Source organism: Radiomyces spectabilis (assembly GCF_025331425.1).
Source record: "Radiomyces spectabilis strain NRRL 2753 chromosome Unknown BYT42scaffold_13, whole genome shotgun sequence".
Classification (NCBI taxonomy): Eukaryota; Fungi; Mucoromycota; class Mucoromycetes; order Mucorales; family Radiomycetaceae; genus Radiomyces; species Radiomyces spectabilis.
In genome coordinates this window covers 755,984-774,607 of record NW_026251938.1, presented here as the reverse complement: position 1 = coordinate 774,607, position 18,624 = coordinate 755,984, and the positions used below count along the sequence as shown (strand labels likewise).

At 41.8% G+C, this 18,624-nt stretch overlaps 10 protein-coding genes across 10 annotated transcripts; 4 read left to right on the top strand and 6 right to left on the bottom strand.

Moving 5' to 3' along the window:
* Window positions 1-1,878: 1,878 nt before the first annotated feature.
* Window positions 1,879-2,869, top strand: BYT42DRAFT_648175 (uncharacterized protein; the record flags this gene model as incomplete). The annotated part of the gene is made up of 1 exon (XM_051572731.1): window positions 1,879-2,869. Exon 1 carries the CDS (start codon window positions 1,952-1,954, stop codon window positions 2,867-2,869), a length of 918 nt encoding a protein of 305 aa, XP_051419749.1. The 5' UTR covers window positions 1,879-1,951.
* A 168-nt stretch (window positions 2,870-3,037) lies between these two features.
* Window positions 3,038-4,477, bottom strand: BYT42DRAFT_503493 (amino acid/polyamine transporter I; the record flags this gene model as incomplete). The annotated part of the gene is made up of 6 exons (XM_051564908.1): window positions 3,038-3,165; window positions 3,242-3,394; window positions 3,482-3,776; window positions 3,837-3,969; window positions 4,072-4,132; window positions 4,222-4,477. 6 exons carry the CDS (start codon window positions 4,475-4,477, stop codon window positions 3,038-3,040), a joined length of 1,026 nt encoding a protein of 341 aa, XP_051419748.1.
* BYT42DRAFT_113067 (uncharacterized protein) lies at window positions 4,343-5,367 on the bottom strand. The gene is made up of 5 exons (XM_051562108.1): window positions 5,161-5,367; window positions 5,044-5,100; window positions 4,798-4,978; window positions 4,630-4,647; window positions 4,343-4,539 (listed from the first exon to the last, which is right to left on the bottom strand). Exons 1-5 carry the CDS (start codon window positions 5,300-5,302, stop codon window positions 4,488-4,490), a joined length of 450 nt encoding a protein of 149 aa, XP_051419747.1. The 5' UTR covers window positions 5,303-5,367; the 3' UTR covers window positions 4,343-4,487.
* Window positions 5,368-5,802: 435 nt separating this feature from the next.
* Window positions 5,803-6,757, bottom strand: BYT42DRAFT_549181 (ADP-ribosylation factor-like protein 8B; the record flags this gene model as incomplete). Its single annotated transcript, XM_051566055.1, has 5 exons — window positions 5,803-5,920; window positions 6,011-6,172; window positions 6,314-6,468; window positions 6,544-6,612; window positions 6,704-6,757. 5 exons carry the CDS (start codon window positions 6,755-6,757, stop codon window positions 5,803-5,805), a joined length of 558 nt encoding a protein of 185 aa, XP_051419746.1.
* Window positions 6,758-7,853: 1,096 nt separating this feature from the next.
* Window positions 7,854-8,528, top strand: BYT42DRAFT_502942 (NO signaling/Golgi transport ligand-binding domain-containing protein; the record flags this gene model as incomplete). Its single annotated transcript, XM_051564864.1, has 4 exons — window positions 7,854-7,906; window positions 7,976-8,160; window positions 8,225-8,349; window positions 8,418-8,528. 4 exons carry the CDS (start codon window positions 7,854-7,856, stop codon window positions 8,526-8,528), a joined length of 474 nt encoding a protein of 157 aa, XP_051419745.1.
* Window positions 8,529-9,791: 1,263 nt separating this feature from the next.
* On the top strand, window positions 9,792-12,289 carry BYT42DRAFT_584705 (serine hydroxymethyltransferase-domain-containing protein). The gene is made up of 10 exons (XM_051569907.1): window positions 9,792-9,995; window positions 10,070-10,102; window positions 10,173-10,274; window positions 10,351-10,430; window positions 10,489-10,604; window positions 10,676-10,760; window positions 10,835-11,039; window positions 11,133-11,184; window positions 11,269-11,412; window positions 11,537-12,289. Exons 1-10 carry the CDS (start codon window positions 9,918-9,920, stop codon window positions 12,148-12,150), a joined length of 1,509 nt encoding a protein of 502 aa, XP_051419744.1. The 5' UTR covers window positions 9,792-9,917; the 3' UTR covers window positions 12,151-12,289.
* Window positions 12,290-13,454: 1,165 nt separating this feature from the next.
* BYT42DRAFT_584700 (uncharacterized protein) lies at window positions 13,455-14,425 on the top strand. The gene is made up of 3 exons (XM_051569906.1): window positions 13,455-13,905; window positions 13,980-14,098; window positions 14,169-14,425. The coding sequence occupies exons 1-3, from the start codon at window positions 13,525-13,527 to the stop codon at window positions 14,353-14,355; spliced, it is 687 nt and encodes a 228-aa protein (XP_051419743.1). The 5' UTR covers window positions 13,455-13,524; the 3' UTR covers window positions 14,356-14,425.
* On the bottom strand, window positions 14,426-14,743 carry BYT42DRAFT_584699 (uncharacterized protein). Its single transcript, XM_051569905.1, has 2 exons — window positions 14,541-14,743; window positions 14,426-14,475 (listed from the first exon to the last, which is right to left on the bottom strand). The coding sequence occupies exons 1-2, from the start codon at window positions 14,678-14,680 to the stop codon at window positions 14,436-14,438; spliced, it is 180 nt and encodes a 59-aa protein (XP_051419742.1). The 5' UTR covers window positions 14,681-14,743; the 3' UTR covers window positions 14,426-14,435.
* A 1,756-nt stretch (window positions 14,744-16,499) lies between these two features.
* On the bottom strand, window positions 16,500-16,863 carry BYT42DRAFT_584696 (uncharacterized protein; the record flags this gene model as incomplete). The annotated part of the gene is made up of 1 exon (XM_051569904.1): window positions 16,500-16,863. A coding segment is annotated over exon 1 (249 nt), but the record flags the coding sequence as incomplete, so codon positions are not given.
* On the bottom strand, window positions 16,732-18,519 carry BYT42DRAFT_584695 (actin). The gene is made up of 4 exons (XM_051569903.1): window positions 18,457-18,519; window positions 18,130-18,195; window positions 17,201-18,010; window positions 16,732-17,106 (listed from the first exon to the last, which is right to left on the bottom strand). The coding sequence occupies exons 1-4, from the start codon at window positions 18,481-18,483 to the stop codon at window positions 16,876-16,878; spliced, it is 1,134 nt and encodes a 377-aa protein (XP_051419740.1). The 5' UTR covers window positions 18,484-18,519; the 3' UTR covers window positions 16,732-16,875.
* Window positions 18,520-18,624: the final 105 nt, after the last annotated feature.

The following is an 18,624-nucleotide window of genomic DNA, read 5'->3' as shown; positions in this document are numbered from 1 at the left end:
CAAAAAATGTCAAGGTGAAGGATCAGGAATCAAAATCTCGTCATTGTTTCCTTTTTACTTTTCAAAAAAGAAAAAAAAAAGCTGTTGTCGCACATGCATGAAAAAAAAACCGCAACAAAATGATATGTCTCTGCCCCGATCTTGAAGGATCAGCAATTCGACGTTTACCACAGTGGAAAAAAAATTAAGGTGGCATCACTTTTCCCTGAATGTAAACAACATTTTTGATCAAAGAACAAGTGCAAAATGATTGAATCAATACAAACACTTCTTTGATTGGTGCTCTCAAGGTCCGGTTTCCTTTTTTTCATCACCGTCTTCATTTTTTTGTCTTTTTCGATCAAAGCCTTCAAACAATAAACAAAAAAAGGAGGAAACTCAAAAAAAAGAACCTCGCCTAACCAATATGGAGCACAATGCGCGCAAGTGGACTGGTTTTGCCCCTTAATTTCTTTTTTTTTTTATTGCTCAAACCCTGGAACAATGAACTTTTTGTGCTACCCATTCCGTGGGAAGGCAAAAAAAAAAGCCCTTTTTTTTACAGATCGGAAAGAAAAAACCAAGGAAAAAGCTGGAGAATAGGTGGATTACCACTCGTTATCACTCACCAAAATGTATCAACTTCATAAACACAAGGAGAGCAGCGATCGGGATGGAATAGATTTTGTATACTGGAAAGGGAAATTTCATAGAACATTGATACAAATGAAACGGATGTCAAGTGCCCCACCGTGACAGATGACACCGTGCCGACGGTTTCCATCTTGCGGATGGAACGAATTAATAATGAAACCATCCAATACAGAGGCAAAATATTTCCAATACTTTGTCTTCAGCAAAACGTACTTATTCTTTTTTTTTGTGAAAAAAAAAAGAGTTTCCTAGACACATGTGACAAAAAATGGTTTGGTGACACGAAAATTTCGTCATTGTCCTTTTTTTCTCCATGTGGGTCATTTTTGATAAAAAAAAACTTTTTATGGATCCGCGGCACCGTGTGTTCAGGAGTAAATGTGTCCTTGAAGAGCCCATGAAAAAAAAAGCCCAATAAACAGACGAAAACAAATACGCTCTGTGGTGCTTCAAAACGTCTTGTTCACCATTATACCATCGTTCTCGATCGGGCAAGTGGGATGATTCGGTGTGGATGGTGTCAAAACTATTATAATCAAATGCAGTCCATGCCAAAACAGGATTTCAATTCAAATTACGATGGACAAGTGTCAACACAAACATCGGACGTATCAGCCCGTTACCAGAAGAAAAAAAAAGTGTGAAGACATGCGTTCTGATTCATATTCACCAGCATGGCAGCTTGCAAACATCGAGACTATGGTAATGAATAGTTGTAGTTGTAGTTGTAGTTGTAGTTGGCGTGATTTTAGTATTTTTACTGTGTAAATTGGAGTAAAATGAGGAAAAAAAAAGGAATACATTATGTGTCCAACATGTCAAAAAAAAAAATGACCGCATCGAGAAGAGGATGATTGATTAGTTGTCCCTTGACGATGAAGATTTAGGCACACCAAAACAGCTATGGAAAAATCAGTTTTGCTTCGACCCAATTAATCACAGCCATACAAGCATATAGAACCGTTGGTGGTTTCAGCAACTGTGTGCTTTCTTTTTTTTTTTTTTTTTTTTTTTTTTTTTTTTTTTTGGGAAAACGATTGATTGGCTGCCGCGTTTGACCATACTTTGTATTGCGCGGCCTGACATGTGGCGCGTTTTCCCTTTTCTTTTTGGTTCTGTGTGGTGGCGGAGTTTTGAGTCTCCAGTGTGAGGTGAATGGACCAATAAGGAGCCTGGATTTTGCGACTGATTGCATGCACGTTTTACATGATTTTCTACGTCGAAAGTTTTCCGGTTTCGAAGAAGAGAAAAACAGATATCATAAGCAACATGAATTAAATTTGTTATCTCTTCTTATATCTTTTTTTTGTACAATGAAATGGACCTTCCGCCTGGCAAGCGATCCAAACCAGCTACCGTTCTTTTAATCTCGTGGAGCGTCCTTCAATCTCAGCTATTCTGGTTTTGTTCGGCCATTTACTGGCTTTGCATCGCTCAGGAAGCGTCCAAGAAAGAGGTTGTGAAAAAGGCTTTACCAAACACACCTTCACCATCCATCTTTTCATCAGTACCTCCATCTCATGAACCCGGCCTCGATCTGCCCTTACTTCCAGAGCCAAGGACACGTCCTGCCACAGATTTTAGCAACCGCTGCCGTTCGTGTTCTTGTCCAGCAAAAGAGGTAGCCGACAAAGTGGTCGATTGTCGACTAACCACAATCGCTTCCCAACCAGAATTCCGTTACACTGCATGCAATGGACAAGCTGTTACGTATGCTCCGGCGTGGTGGCTAAAGACTCGAGCAGCACTCAACCGACGTGAATCGCTATTGTTGCGTTGCCATCGTCGTCGTCGCTCAGCAACATACCATAGCCGTTCGTGCCGCGGGGAATCAAAGGAATCTTCAACAGAAACATTAGCCGAAACTATTACGTCCACCAACACTACTGTAGCCACAACAAGTTGTCAGTCAATGTCAAGCATACCAACTGTGGTTCCGACCGTCAGCTTACCCACCGTATCGCCTTGCCAACTTGATTCAAAAGGAACAACCATCGAAACAAGAGCTTCGCTTTCACATTGTCGACAATCCAGCAAATGCGCCGCTTATTTTTCAAAATTACGTACTGTTGTGCGCAAAAAGTCCAGCCGTCCGACTTCCCCGGAGCCGACATCCTTGTCCTGCTCACCGCCCTGTACCGCATCGACACCTTCCTCTAAACGATCATCACCACGGGTCAAGAATACTATTGTAAAGCTGTTTCGTAGAAACAAGTCTGTTCGATCTACCCAATGATTCCAAACATCGAATGCATCTATTTATTTATTCATATTGTTGACAAACTTTGTGACCACCACCTGCGTTTTGCATCTCTATACATTATTCGTCCATGAAGAAGAGATCCCAACTTTTATGCAAAAAAAAGAAGTGTTTATGTACATCATCAGTTAGTGTAGGTCGAGGCTATAAGTCAGTAGCGTCATTCATTACAGTCGGTCCCACGTAATGAAACCGGCCCCATCCTAACCAAAAGCAATACGTTGTACCCGCCACTATGAAAAGACCCAGACCAGCATAATTGGCGTTATTTGCTAAAAGTGTATAACCCCCCAAAAAAAGAATGAGAAATGCTTATAAACAAAGCAACATCGACACTTTTTGACATACCTTCAATGGGCCATGCCGTCGGTAACATAAAAGCGAAAATAGCATAAGTCGCCCACAAAAATCCTATCCATGTGATGGGTGTGGAGTATCGTCCAAGGGAAAATCGACCTTGTCGTTCAATGGAGACGCCCAAGCGACAACCCAGCACCAGCGCTATTTTCAACAGAAAGAAAAAGGTTTTGTGTAAGATGGTTTCAAGGTTGGATAAAAAAACAATAACATTGACTGTTCGACTGTTACCATAAGCTAAATGGATTGCCACGGTAGCGGCACTGACGATGGTTTCAAAGACATGTTCGGACAATGGAAAAGGCAAGACAACCATGGAAGTGAGCGCGGTAGTGATCCAAATCGCATTGGCGGGTATTTTTTGATGATTGAGTGCATACAGGAACGGACTCATGGGAGCGGCATTATCTCTGGCTAAGGCGTAAATCTGACGAGACGCCACGGTCACTGTGGTGGCTCCCGTGCAAAATTGACATGTCACCATCAGTATCAAGAAGGCAATGGCTGCCCAAAGTCCCACGGCGTCCTTTTTATCAGTGAGCCAAAAATCACAGAACCAAATAGTGAATCAAATAAATTGGCGTACCTGAAACAGTTGTGCCACTGGCATGTGTAACTCTGTGTTTAGAATCGCATCCATATCTTGAATGGAGAACAACAGACTGATCAAAAATATGAGACCTACGAACCATGCCGTGACAATCGACATCGTCATTGCCCTGAATCATTATATGAGACAAATCGGCCTAATTTTTTTTTTTTTTTCTGTTTTCATATGGATACAATGGGCGGATTATTCCATATCCCAGTTTTTCGCTTACCACGGAGAAGCAATATCGGCATCCTGTGTTTCCTCATTGACTGAAGCCGCACATTCACATCCTAACATTGATGCAAAATGATTAAAAAAATTATAATTTTTTTCTGTCGTCATCCTTTTACTGCGGGGACGCCGGTGAATTTCTGCTTACCAAATAAAGAATACGCGGCTCCGATCATGCCCAACATAAACACATAGATCGGACTGTCGAAACCCGTCTTGTTTTCATAATCCGTAAACACCCAATTGAATTGGCGATGTTCAGCCGCCACAGAGAGTACAAGCATCACCACGGCCAGACCAGCGCATGACCAGAATACGCTCACTTGATTCAACACAGCCAATCCACTCAAATTATGGATATTTAGGATACCATGAATCAATGTGACGACCAATGTGATCACCATCAACGCAATTTTACTCAAAGTACGTCCATATAAGAGATCCACAATACTGCCAAAAGAAAGTGCTAATCCCTCGCTCAGTTAGCTCGATGTCCGGTAAGCACTCTTTCTTTCTATCCCTCTCTCTCTCTCTCTCTCTCTTGTCCCACTCGTACCTACTGCGACATTGTTGGCTGCGATAGCGATAATATTAGCCAAAACATAGGTCCATCCGGTGAGAAAGGCACTGGAAAAGTCATAAGCGTAAAAAAAGAAGAGTGGGAAAATAATAATAATAAGAAACAAATAAAAGCAAAAAGGTAAAAAAAAAAAGAAGATCTTACATGATGGGGGCTTTCTTTTTATTATTCCCGCGGTGCAGTAATTCATAAACCCAGTAGTAAAGTCCACCGCTGGTCGGGTATAAAGAGCAGATCTCGGAAAGTGATAAAGCGATGCAAATCATGAATACAGCAACGATATTCCAGCTGACGAGCATCACCACGGGTCCGCCACGCTGTAACACTGGGGAATGGAATGAATGAATGAAGATACGATCTCTCCCTGTTTGTTTAGAATCTAGCGCCTACCAGTCTGAAACGTCGCCGACGTGTTTGAAAGAATACCGATATTCGTGAATGCCAAACCTAATTTCGTATCATTTTAGATATCAGAGTGGGATTTTCATCGCAACCACGATGATTTACCGAAAGTTGCAAACGACGATAAAGTACGCCGTAAATCTTGCTTGTATCCGAGCTGGTTCAGTCGTTGTGCACTGGTATCCTCATTGACCATGACAGCATGGTATGAAGGTATAGACTGGGTTTTAGTCACTAATGGATCCATGCAATCGGTTATAAAAAAAAAAAGTAAAAAAGAGACAAAGGGTTAAAAAAAAGAGAAAGTTGAATAAATATTCCTTACCCGGACCTTCAAATGGCTGTCATTAGGTTGTTGAGTTTAAATATGTTGGTTTGCATGAAACGCCAGAGGAGACCAAAAAATAATAAAAAAAAGATCCATTCAAAAAGGTTTGACTGGCCCATATTATCTGATATTTTTTTTTTATATTAGGCATATCGCAAAAAAAGGAAAAAAGAGGAACGTTTGAAAAGAGAGGAACGATTGGTTATATAAGTATGGATGTAATTAAAGAGACGAAAAAAAAGGGCAAAAAAGGAAAAAAAAAAAAGAAGGACAGGCACACAACTTTTTTTTTCTTTTTTGTTCAAAGCAAGGGAATATGCAAAATCTACTGGGAAATAAAAAAAAAAAAGGACGAAAAAAAGAGGGTAGAATATAAAGAGAGAAAAAAAAACCACGTTGGATATAACGTTGATCCGATTCTACTTTTGTCCCTTGCCCTTTTTGATCAACCACTGAAGCGTTACATCGATGTTGACTTGATTCTTTGCTGAAATCGAGTAACACGAAACCTCTCGATTGGTGATGGATTTCAAGTGCCTGTATTGTCATGTGAGTTCATTCAAATCTATTGCTTTCGCACCACCATCTCCACCACCACACCGGTCTCTTTGCTACCACGGTACTTACAAACGGTCGATCAACTGTTCCGCACTCAGTGCATGTTCAAGATCGTTCTTATTGCCCAAAACCAAAACAGGGATATTTGCCAATTGGGGCTTTTCAAGCAAACTCTTCAATTCCACGTTGGCAGCTTCCAACTTGTCAGGATCAGCCGCATCCACCACAAACCTGCATAGCATAAAAAACGAGTGTTAATGTTTCCATGACGACCCGGTTGAAAAAGACCCAACTTTCTCTTCCTTTCTTTTTTCTTCTTATCCCCCAGAAACTAGGAAAAATGAAAGAAAACTTTTTTTTGTTGTCCCTTACACAATAGCGTTGACACCTCGGCAGTAGCGTTCCCACATGCTTCTAAAACGGGGCTGTCCACCGATATCCCATAACTTCATCGTCACGTTGCCTTTGGTTACTTTGCGCATGTTGAATCCAACAGTGGGAATGGAGTCTTCGATAAATTGTCCAGACTGGCAACGAAATGCAGAAAAAAAAAGGTTCAATTTTCAAAAACCATCTACAACTCGTCATGTCACCAAGCCTACCGCAATCACGTTCACAAGGGTGGTTTTGCCGCTATTTTGCAAGCCGACTAAAGTCAGCTCCATTTCAGTCTGTAGGAAAAAGGATTCAATGCTTTAGTTCAAAAGTGAAATGACGAAAAAAAAAAAAGCAAAACTCCCATTCAACTAGCCATCATTTTACCTTGAAGAAAAGGCTTCGTAGCCAGTCAAGAATCGACTGGATAATGCTGGCCATGACGAATAGACAAAAGGATACAAAGAAGAAGAAAAAAGAGAAAAGGAGAGGAAAAGCAAAAAAAAAAAAAAAAAAAAAAAAAAAAAAAAGAACACCAAGCCGAAAACGGGGCCCACCGACGTTTGTTACAGTGCGACACGGTTTTTTTCTCGCAAAAAAATTTGAATGTCGTCGAACCCAAAAAAGGAAATGCAGGAAGAAACTTGGTTGCTCACTGACTTTACTGACTGACTGCTGCTTATGAAGCTTGGACTCGTATGATTCACTGACAGCCATTGGTATTATGTACTTGTTTTATGGCCAAGGATATTCAATGTGTTTCCCACTTTGTCACTGTGAACGCAAAGATTCTTACAAAGTCTGCCCTGGCCGGCAACATTGATACGTGTCTCTCATCTTTGTGCATTTTCATTCACTCGTGTAATTTTTTGCCGAGAGATATTCGCCTTGAGCGATAAACTGATTTGAGCATTTAATTGATTTTCACTCACTATAAAAATCAACGGTACAAGATAACACGTTTTTCTTTTCTTGGAAATTTTTGATCGATGCTTTTGAGCTGGGGACCCATCGTTAGGGCAGTGGAGCCACTTTTAGAAGAGAGAGAGAGCCCGCGATGAGAGATTGAAAGTGATATGCTTTATAACCAAATGGATGCAAAGTATTGATGCGTTGCGTAAAATATGAGAGCAATAAAAGGTTCAACAAGTGGTGCAGTCTTTTTTAGTTTGGGCAGCCATACAGCATTGGCGGACTTTTTGATTGGCCGAGGGTTTTTTGATGAGAAGTAATCCCACCAGGTCTGTTGCGCTGTGAACCTAACTCACCGACTCGTCATTGTTTTTTTTCTCTTCCTTTTCACCATGAGCGAGTTTTCAAACACACCAGGACGCGCTCCTATCGTCTCCTCTACATACAATGAACAAAGGATGGCACGAGCAAAAACCATCCTGGAACGACATCTCAACAAAAGCCGAGGCACAGAAGTAAGTCACCTTCTGGCCATGCGCCAAATAAGATCTCTGCAGATGGAATTAACGCATAGTCCTGCTAATTTTAGGTCAGTTTGAGTGCGCAAACATTTTTGTTTTCGGAAATGCTTCAGTATGCCCAGAAACGAGTGAATGGAATCCAAGATCTTGAGCGCAAGTAGGTGGAAACGTGACATGGTGGTCTCTCTCTCTCTTGAGTATGCATGTTACTAATCGAGAGGTTTAGGCTAAATGAGTTTGGGTACCGAGTAGGAGCTCGGCAACTGGAACTATTGTCATGGAGGGAGAAAAATGCTAAGCGCGAAACACGAGTCCTTGGTGTACTGTATTTCATTCACAGTGTGGTATGGAAGACGTTGTTCGGAAAACAAGCCGATTCCCTTGAAAAGAGCACAGAAAATGAAGATGAATGTAAATACCTCATCTCACAAATATCATCATTTTCGCTAACCCATGGATTTTCAAAAAAAAAAAGACATGATTTCAGATAATGACCCTGTTCTGACGCGCTATATTTCGGTGCCAAAGGAGCTCTCACAGTTAAACTGCAACGCTTTCATTGCCGGTATTGTCGAAGCAGTATTAGATGGATGCCAATTTGTAAGTATCGAACGCAGCGAGGAGACGTGACCGAAAAAACTAGGATTACTGACATGTAGTCCATACAGCCTGCCAGAGTAACGGCTCATTCTGTGCCTACGGATGCTCACCCATTACGAACAACCATTTTGATCAAGTTGGAAAAAGAAGTCCTTCAACGAGAAGAGTTATTAAAGTAAACTGAATTGACGAGTTCTTGTATGGAGAAAATATGTGTTAATGCAAGTGGAGAGAGCCCGACGGTTTGTCGCCTATGCAACGGTGATAACGGGATGTTTTGTCGAGTTTAATGGTGTCCTTAACACAAACTTATACCGAGATAAATGGAAAAAAAATAATTGGGTTGTGCCTGCCATGTGAACACTTTATCGTTGATAAACCGCGCAGGCCGCGGTGTCCGCTGGTCTCTGCGTGAATGATAGTTTTTTTTTTTTTTTTTTTTTTTTTTTTTTTTTTTTTTTGATCCTGGCATCGTCTTAAAATATGCTTGTACTACAAGGCAGTATATGCGGCTCCAGTCCTTGTACTCCTTGCCTTGATGGTCTCATTTACAGTGATTCGAACGTCCACAGGCTCGACCGACCTCAAATTATTCTTGCTGATTTAGGCAAAGAAAATTTTTTATCTGTTTGTGAATGAGAATGTGGACATGAAGGAGCCATAGGTATTATTTTGGGATTACATCTCATAGATCCAGCATTGTCATAAGCGATCATCTGTTTATATACAGCTTTCAAGCAAGGCCAAAACGCAGATAAAAGGAATATTTATTCTGTTACAGTTCTGGACTCTGAAATCATCGAGTTCTCGTAGCCAGCTTTAAAACAATGACAATAAATGAAGGATGCATGCACTGTATAGAAAATTGAAAAGATGGAGGTTAAAAGGAAATAGCCTTGTTTGGCATCTTCCGTGGAATCGCTCATGAAATCGCTTGTGGAATCACTGGTGAAAGCGGACATGCATGAACAATTTTTTATACCCCACAAAATAACACTGTGATTTCATTGGTGATTGTCGATGTCGCCATGCGTTTTTTCAAAGGCCATGGCGGTCTTTATTATTCTGTATCCGGCTTATTTTTGGATCACTGTGTGCGACGCAACCATGGTCAGTTCGCCATGTTTGTTGTTGTTTACATGGTGACGGAATCCCATTCTCATAAAATACAACATCCATAATCCATCGCACAGATTGCCACCCTATATTACAGGGAAAAAGACATAAGCGATATAGTGATTTTGAATTTGCTGGATGATGTCAGTTTCGTATCAGATTGGAACAAATGAAAATCCTGGCTCGAAGAGGCAGTGATTTAAGACTTTGGAAATTCAAGGGCCGCCAAGGGATGATTTCCTTCATCATCACTGCAAAAAGCAGTCCAGTAAGCTGGGTATAATACAATTTTTTTCTTTTTTTTTTGACGCGGTGGATTGACTCGGTGGAAGAGGATTGCCTAATTAGGTTTGCTCTTGGTCCGAAAAAGCTTTATATAATTCCTCCCACATATTTACTTTGCCGGCTTCTTTTTTTTTTCTTTTGTCTTTCACCTCTTTCGCTTCTCCACAATGATCCGCTCACTTCTCGCCACCGCCAAGCCCACCGCAGCTCTTCGTCTTGCCAGACCCGCCATTGCCCAGACTGCTGTAAGTCACCCCGTACTGACCGATGGCCTTCCCTTGAAAGTCCCATCAAACTGACCTTTTTCTTTTGTTGTTAGCGTACCTATGTCTTCCCCGCTGGCCAGCGCGAGGTACATTCACAGCCCCAAAAACTTGGATACGATGAGACTGTACTAACATGATTGAACTTTTTTTTTGCAGTTCCTCAATGACCGCTTGAAGCAAACTGACCCCGAAATGTTTGATATCATTGAGAACGAAAAGAAGCGTCAGCGTGAAAGTGTGTGCCTTATCCCCTCTGAGGTATGTATATTTTTATTGTCCTCAATGACAATAATATATCATGCGGATGACTCATGAATTGGTGTTTTTGGTTTAGAACTTCACTTCCCGCGCTGTGATGGATGCTTTGGGCAGCGTCATGCAGAACAAGTACTCTGAAGGTTACCCTGGTGCCAGGTACGATTGCCAAACCAAAAGGAAGAAACAGAAACAAAAGGCTGATCAATAACAATAGATACTATGGTGGTAACGAGTTCATTGATATGTCCGAGAAGCTCTGCCAACAGAGAGCCTTGGAAGCTTTCAACCTTGATCCCTCCGAATGGGGTGTCAACGTCCAACCCTTGTCTGGTAATTGGAAAAATCATGGATGGAGAGGTCTTGCCACTTTTGACTCACTCAGTGATGATGAAATCTATTAGGTGCTCCCGCCAACTTGTACGTCTATGGTGCTATTATGAAGCCCCATGATCGTTTGATGGGTCTCGATCTTCCCCACGGTGGCCAGTATGTATACGATATTGGAATAAAAATTAGACGAGAAAAAAAGTAGGGCTGAACGTTGTTTCTGTAATGGCTAGTTTGTCCCATGGTTTCCAAACTCCTACCAAGAAGATCTCGGCTGTCTCCTCTTACTTTGAGTCTCTTCCCTACCGTCTTGACGAATCCACCGGTCAGATCGACTACGACGCCTTGGAAAAGAACGCCTTGTTGTACCGCCCCAAGGTCATTGTGGCCGGTGCCAGTGCTTACGCCCGTAACATTGACTACGACAGAATGAAGAAGGTATGTATTATTTTTTATTCTACCTGGTGATGACAAGATCATTGCCCAAAAAAAGAAAATGGAGCCCTAAGTCTTAAGATTTGCATTTTTTAGATTGCCGACAAGGCGGGCGCTTATTTGATGGCCGATATTGCTCACATCTCCGGTAAAAATTCTTTTTCATCTTGGATTTATTTTTTTCTTAATGGATGTTTGTGATCTCATTCTTGTGTGACCCAATTTCTTACAGGTTTGGTCGCCGCCGATGTCTTGCCTGGTCCTTTCCAGCATGCTGATATTGTCACCACCACCACCCACAAGTCGCTCCGTGGTCCCCGTGGTGCCATGATCTTCTTCAGAAAGGGTGTCCGCAGCGTTGACAAGAAGGGCAAGGGTATGTATTACTTCTTCGATGCGAGGGGGCATTGGGTTGCTTTGGAGGATCGAAAATACAGTTATTGGGATGAACGTGAAGGAGATCAAAAAAAGATGTGAGCCTTAACGATAGGTTGGTATAGAAACCTACTATGATTTGGAGAACGCTATCAACCAGTCCGTGTTCCCTGGTCACCAGGGTGGTCCTCACAACCACACCATTGGTGCCTTGGCTGTTGCTTTGAAGCAGGTCAAGTCTCCCTTGTTCAAGGCTTACCAACAGCAAGTCCTTGAAAACAACAAGGCTTTCGCTCAAGCCTTCCTCGATCTCAAGTACGAGCTCGTCTCCGGTGGTACGGATAACCATTTGTTGCTGGTCAACCTTAAGCCCAAGGGTGTCGATGGTGCCCGTGTCGAACGTATTCTCGAACTCGTCAACATCGCCGCCAACAAGAACACCGTTCCCGGTGACAAGAGCGCTTTGATCCCCGGTGGTCTCCGTATCGGTACTCCCGCCATGACCAGCCGTGGTTTGGATGCCAACGATTTCAAGAAGGTTGCTCACTTCATTGACCGTGCTGTGCAAATTGCTCTCGAAGAGAACAGCAAGGTCAGCGGTTCCAAGTTGGCTGACTTTAAGAAGCACATTGGCGACGGTTCCCAATTGGAATCCGTTCAAAAGTTGAAGTCTGAAGTCACCGAGTTCGCCAAGAGCTTCCCCACCGTCGGTTTCTATGAGGAAGAAATGAAGTTCTGAAGAAGAAGAAAAGATAAGAATTCCCCTTAGATAAAAACCCTCATTATTTGTCTTTATTGTTTTTCATTCGTGTAGTTCTGTGCTTTCAATTATAATCAACATGATTTTCTCATATCCCCTTTTTGTAAAAGAAACAACCGTTTTTTTCTCTTTTTATTTTGGAGTTTGAGTCGGATGTGACAACCTAGTGATCGAGGTTCCGAACTCGATTCATCATATCGAGATCAACCCAGAGGACATCTGTGATCAACCTCGGTCTCACAAAAAAGACGTAAGCAGACTCCGTGAGCACCGTGAGTCTCCTTTCCCTCCAATAACCCCAGCACAGCAAGATAAAGATGTGTGATGTTCTTGATTCGCAATATCAAAGTGGGATGCTTTTCTATTCCGCATCATGGTGTTATTGCGTCGGGTTGACAGAAAGTTATAGAACATTATATCGTTCTGATGTTGACTTTTTATTTACCTTTGTAGCAGCATACGAGGTGAGGGATATTTTATGCGCTTTAATTCTCACTGTCCATTAAACTTAACTCAATCTTGAGAATGCAAATGTAACGGACATGGTACGATATTTCTTATCCCTCCGGAGATTCCGAGTGACAGGCTTTTTTTTTTGCCCCGCATCATGCGTGTGAATTTTTTTTTTCTCACTCGGTTGGCTTGTTCCGTCATGGCGGGCCACAATATGAAACAGTGGGAATCCACAAGCTCTACAGTTTATTGATGTTAAAAAAGGCACTAGAGTTTATATAGACGGCATGACGAGAAATGGAGAAGCAACAGACCAGAGTGTCTTGATAGACCGAGATGTGATAAGACAGGAAATAGCAAAATAGTGACAGCATAGCTGTAATTAAGTTACGACCTCAGACCCTCAGACGGGTCGGAAGAATCAACCAAAGTGGGCAAGGACAGATTACGCAGTGAAGGTCAAGTTGTAATGGGAATAAGTCAGCTGGCATATTCTTTCATAAAATTGAAGTTCCGTTTTCGCAACCTCCATTGTATCACACGATATACGCAAGTGCAAGGGATGGTTTTTAATACATTGTTTTTCCTGCTTGGATGTGACAGACATGACAGAATGGATGGTACGAAAATGATGATGCGTTCACTGCAGACCGTATACACTGTATCAATGGACACTAGAGATCTGTTATCGAATGATGGTAAAAAGGGTCCACTTGTATTCTTTGTAACATTCTCCTGCCGGGTAAACGAAGTTTAAAAACTTCGAGAGAACATCTGCATAGAAAATTTCATGCCAATTTTTGTTCTATTTTGGAATCCGAGGAGATTTTTTTTTTCTGTCTCTCAAAAAAGTTTGAAGCATAAAAGGTATATAGAGTAGTGATTTTCTATGATCCTCAAATGTTCTCTTCTTTACCTGTAGACCCATACTCAGTTTCTCCTACTCCTACTGCAACATCTCAAACTAACATGTCCGAAGAACGCAAGCGCGACACTTTGGTGGAACAATTTGATCATGCTCCTGAAGCCCATGAACGCTTAAAGCGAGTGGTCCTCATCAGTCTCGACAAGCATTCCGCAGACTATGTCTTCAACTGGGCTATTGAAAACTTTATTCAACCCGAGAAAGATCTCATCATCTTGGTCAACGTCCGTGTGGTCGATGCTCCTTTGGCTCCTTACATTAATCCCACCGGCTTTGTTGAAGAACTCGATTCAGGCAAACGTGAGGAAAGCCATCGTCTGTTGAACGAGTATGCACATAAACTCCATCAAATGAATGTAAGTATCTCACACTCACGACACGCACCTTGTGTTGGGAGGATATCAAGTTAATCCTATTTCATGCCCGACAGATTGCATGCAAAGCAGTGGCTATGATTGGCGAACCCAAGTTCGAGTTGGTTCGCAAGGCTACTGAAAGCAAGGCCGATGTTCTCATTATGGGTTCCCGTAAAATGGGTGCAGTAAAGAGGTAACGTATACCAACTCCCTTGTCGGCGGGCACTGGATCGGTATTCTAACATGAGGTTTTTTTTTGACAGAACACTACTGGGTAGCGTGAGTGATCACTGTGTTCACAACTGTCCTTGCACTGTCGTCATTGCTCGACCTCGTCCTGACGAAGGCAAAGAAAATAAGCGACGTTCCATCTTTATGAGAAAGGAATCGTCACACCCAGCGACACCTGAACGAGGACCATCCCCCAACATGATTAATATGCAACAATAATGATTTTATCTTTTTTGTTCTTTATAATGTATACAAATATCTATAATCTAGCTTTCTAATTACTATCAATACAAAATTTCTTATTCTTTACAAGCTTGACATTCTTGGTTCTTTTTTTGTCTACAAAAAGAAAAATAGTCAATGATCCGTCAAATGTCGTTCCATTGTACCAAAGCATGACTTACGCTTTCTCTCGACATGCTCGCTGAAAATCTTCCCATTCCTTCATGCATTTTGAACGGTCATTGTTGTTTCGTAACAAGCATTCTTGCAATGGTTTATGATCACAGGCCTCTACTTTTTTTGATGGGGATGTAGGTTCCATGGTATACAGTTTTGTCTCGAGAAAAAAAAAAGAGCAGGGTGAGACCTTTTTTTTCTATTTTCAAAAATCTCCAGTCCCCAGAAACGGAACTCTGTGCAGAATTTTGGGAAAAATTGTTTAAAATTCTCTTGTTTCGATCATCCATGCAGCGAACTTTCGACCCTCTTGACCGTTCATTCGTCGTATTTTGGACTCTATCTATGTGGACTAAGTAGTTGAAGAAGACGACATCTTAACAATTGCTATTGATACAAGGACGTGCCAGTTTATGACAAAAATAATAATAGCACGATCATAAAATACACTGTTCCTGATAAAGAACACAGCCCCTGTCAAATTGCATTATGTTGGCATGGTTCATTGACATTATTTGAGTGATAAAAATACATGTTTTAGTAAAAGCTTGATTATCATTCGATCGTTTCATGCCGCGACAGTATCCGAAAGCTCCAAAGGGCTGACAGATCTACAGAGTCATCAGCACTTTTTGCAGTGGCACTGAATTCTACGATGTAATGCCTCTGCTGGAGTACAATAAGCATCTGCATCATATGGCATATCTTTTTTTTTCTTTCTGTTACAGACAAGCAAATTCTGCTTGCATTGATTCACTTTCTGGAACGTCCGTACCTTACCATAGCAGTCAATTTTTTTTTAAAAAAAAGAGGTTGTACGGTAATAAACGGCGAATCATTTTTCTGAACAAATATAATGAAAAACATTCTTAGCACTTAAAGCGTCAGAGAGAAAAAGGACTACTGACGCAAAGGCAAAATAAAAAAAACGGAGGATACAGCGATCGTGTGTGTGGTTTTCCTTTGCATCGGTTGGCGAAAATATTAGAATAGAACTCAGCTTGTAGTTATTTTGGGAAGCTTTCTATGGATCTCTGCAAGAGCTTTTATCGGAGAAGAGACCGAGATGGGTCGTTTTGAATATGATGGATTGGCAACAAGTTCCACCCTTTCTACTTACTTCGTATGGTAGAACATCATTGTTAAGAAAGAAATCAGCACGTGTTGGTGATACGATTTTCCCAACACTGAAATACAAGGCCATCAAAGCCACGTGCGGATGCACAGACGGTATGCATGTTAAAGGCAGTCCATCTTGAGCTCCCAATCGCGGAAGCAATAAAATAGCAGCGGCCATTACAGTTGATCGACACGTCAAAAAAAATAAAACCCCCCCACCAAGCGATGTTTAGGCAACCCATATCACCGCCATCGATACATGCTCAGCGCTTGCTCTGATTGGATCCATACATCTGACGTTGTGAAAGCGCGGTGGAAAAAATAGGTTCAACTTTGATAGTCCGGTTGGCTGGGTTCAAGCCCTGTCCGTATCAAGGGGACAACACCATGTGTCACAATATAGCTTGGCGACCTTTTTTTTTTTCTTCTGCCGCTTCTTATCGCGCATAAGAAAAAAGAGGTGAAAAAGGGAAATCACGAAAGTCATCTTTCACATAAAGAAGCAATGGGTATCACTCGTCTTTGTCAGAATACATATGGGCATGCAGACGACACTGGATGAAATGCAGGTAAAGAGCAGGAAATAAATTGTTGGACCGTCAAACCAGTCTATGTGTGGAATGTTGCTATTGGCTACTTTAAAGAAGATGTATCGTCACATGCCACAAAACCCACGATGATCCGCCAGAACCGCATAAATGGTTTTTGTAAATAGATGGCTCATTTTCATTTCACAATGCTTATTTTTTCTATTCTTGATCAGGTAGTGGGTAGTGCAGACTATCTTGTCCGCTTGCACAAACGATATCAAGTGCCAAACACTGCGTAATGAACTTTAAAAATCTCTTTTTTTTTTTTTTTTTACATTCCCTGCCAAAACCAGTTATGCTCAGACAAAGGAGAAAAGAAGGGGGGAAACAGACATCGCGTCGTTTTGAATTCTCTGACAGAATGTCTATCATTCTTAAGTTTAACGTCAAAGAAAATAAAGGGAACGATAAGGAATAATAAGGCAAAACGATTGCCTTTTTTTTTTTTTTTATAATCATCAACCCATGTTGTGTGCGTGTGTGTGTGGTTTTTTTTATCCCCATATTTCATTCATTGTGTTTGCCTTTGTTCTTTTTTTTTTTTTTTGGAGAAAAAAAATTAAATTCCTTTGTTCAAATGCCTACTTTCTTTTTGACGAGAAGAAAAAAAAACTTTTTTACGGATATCCATCTAGAAGCACTTTCTATGGACAATGGAGGGACCAGATTCGTCGTACTCCTGCTTGGAGATCCACATTTGCTGGAAGGTAGAAAGAGAAGCCAAGATGGAACCACCGATCCAGACAGAGTACTTTCTCTCGGGGGGAGCAACAATCTTAATCTTCATGGAGCTGGGTGCAAGAGCAGTGATCTCCTTCTGCATACGGTCGGCAATACCAGGGTACATAGTGGTGCCACCAGACTAAATATAAAAAAAAAACCAACAAATAACTCAGCCAAAACTTGTCCAATCCTCACATTCCTTTTCTGTGCAAAATGGAAAAAAACGACGTTACCATGACAATGTTAGAGTACAAGTCCTTACGGATATCGACATCACACTTCATGATGGAGTTGTAAGAGGTTTCGTGAATACCGACGGATTCAAGACCCAAGAGGGAAGGTTGGAAGAGAGCTTCAGGAGCACGGAAACGTTCGTTACCGACGGTGATCACCTGACCATCGGGAAGTTCGTAAGACTTCTCGAGAGCCGAGGACTGAGCAGCAGTTTGCATCTCTTGTTCAAAGTCCAAAGCGACATAGCAAAGCTTTTCCTTGATGTCACGAACGATTTCACGTTCGGCGGTGGTGGTGAAAGAGTGACCGCGTTCGGCAAGAATGCGCATAAGGTAATCGGTCAAATCACGACCGGCCATATCCAAACGCAAGATAGCGTGAGGAAGAGAGTAACCTTCGTAGATGGGAACAGTGTGGGTGACACCATCACCAGAGTCGAGCACAATACCAGTGGTACGACCGGAAGCGTAAAGGGACAAGACGGCCTGGATAGCCACGTAGAAAGCGGGGGAGTTGAAGGTTTCAAACATGATTTGAGTCATCTTCTCACGGTTGGACTTGGGGTTCAAAGGAGCTTCAGTCAACAAGACGGGGTGTTCCTCCGGGGCAACACGGAGTTCGTTGTAGAAAGTGTGATGCCAGATCTTCTCCATATCGTCCCAGTTGGTGACAATACCGTGTTCAATGGGATAACGGAGGGTAAGGATACCTCTCTTGGATTGGGCTTCATCACCAACGTACGAGTCCTTCTGACCCATACCGACCATGACACCCTGGTGGCGAGGACGACCGACAATGGAAGGGAAGACCTAAAAACCAACAAGGCAGGGTCAACACGTGCCCGACAGAAAAAGAAAAAAAAAAAGTAGGAAAGCAACAACACCCTTATGGGTTCATCACTTTTTTTTCCCCTTAAAGAAGTACTTACAGCACGAGGAGCGTCATCTCCGGCGAAACCGGCCTTACACATACCGGAACCGTTATCAATAACAAGCTAAATGAACAAGATGAAAGTCAGATGAGTACATTGTTCGTGTAGATGAAGCATCATGAACCAATATATCCCAGTATTATCAAACTCCCCCCAGCCCCCGCCCAACCTTGGCAACGTTTTCTTTCAAACGAGACGAAGCGTTACAGGTGGGTTCTTTTTCTTTTTTTTTTCTTTATAGGTTGCCTCTTTTTCATAGTGAAGAGCACTTTTTTTTCTTCTTATATAAAAAGGAAATACAAGTCAGAAAGTGAGTTTACTTACGGCAGCTACTTCTTCCTCCATAGACATGGTGAGTACAAAAAAATTAAACCAAGTGGTTAAAAATGAAGAAAATAGAACGCGAAATTGTTCTGAATTTAAAAGAAAATCAAAGGTGACGAGTAGCTGTGACGTAACCGTCGCAAGTTGGGCACCAATTCTAGCCAATCA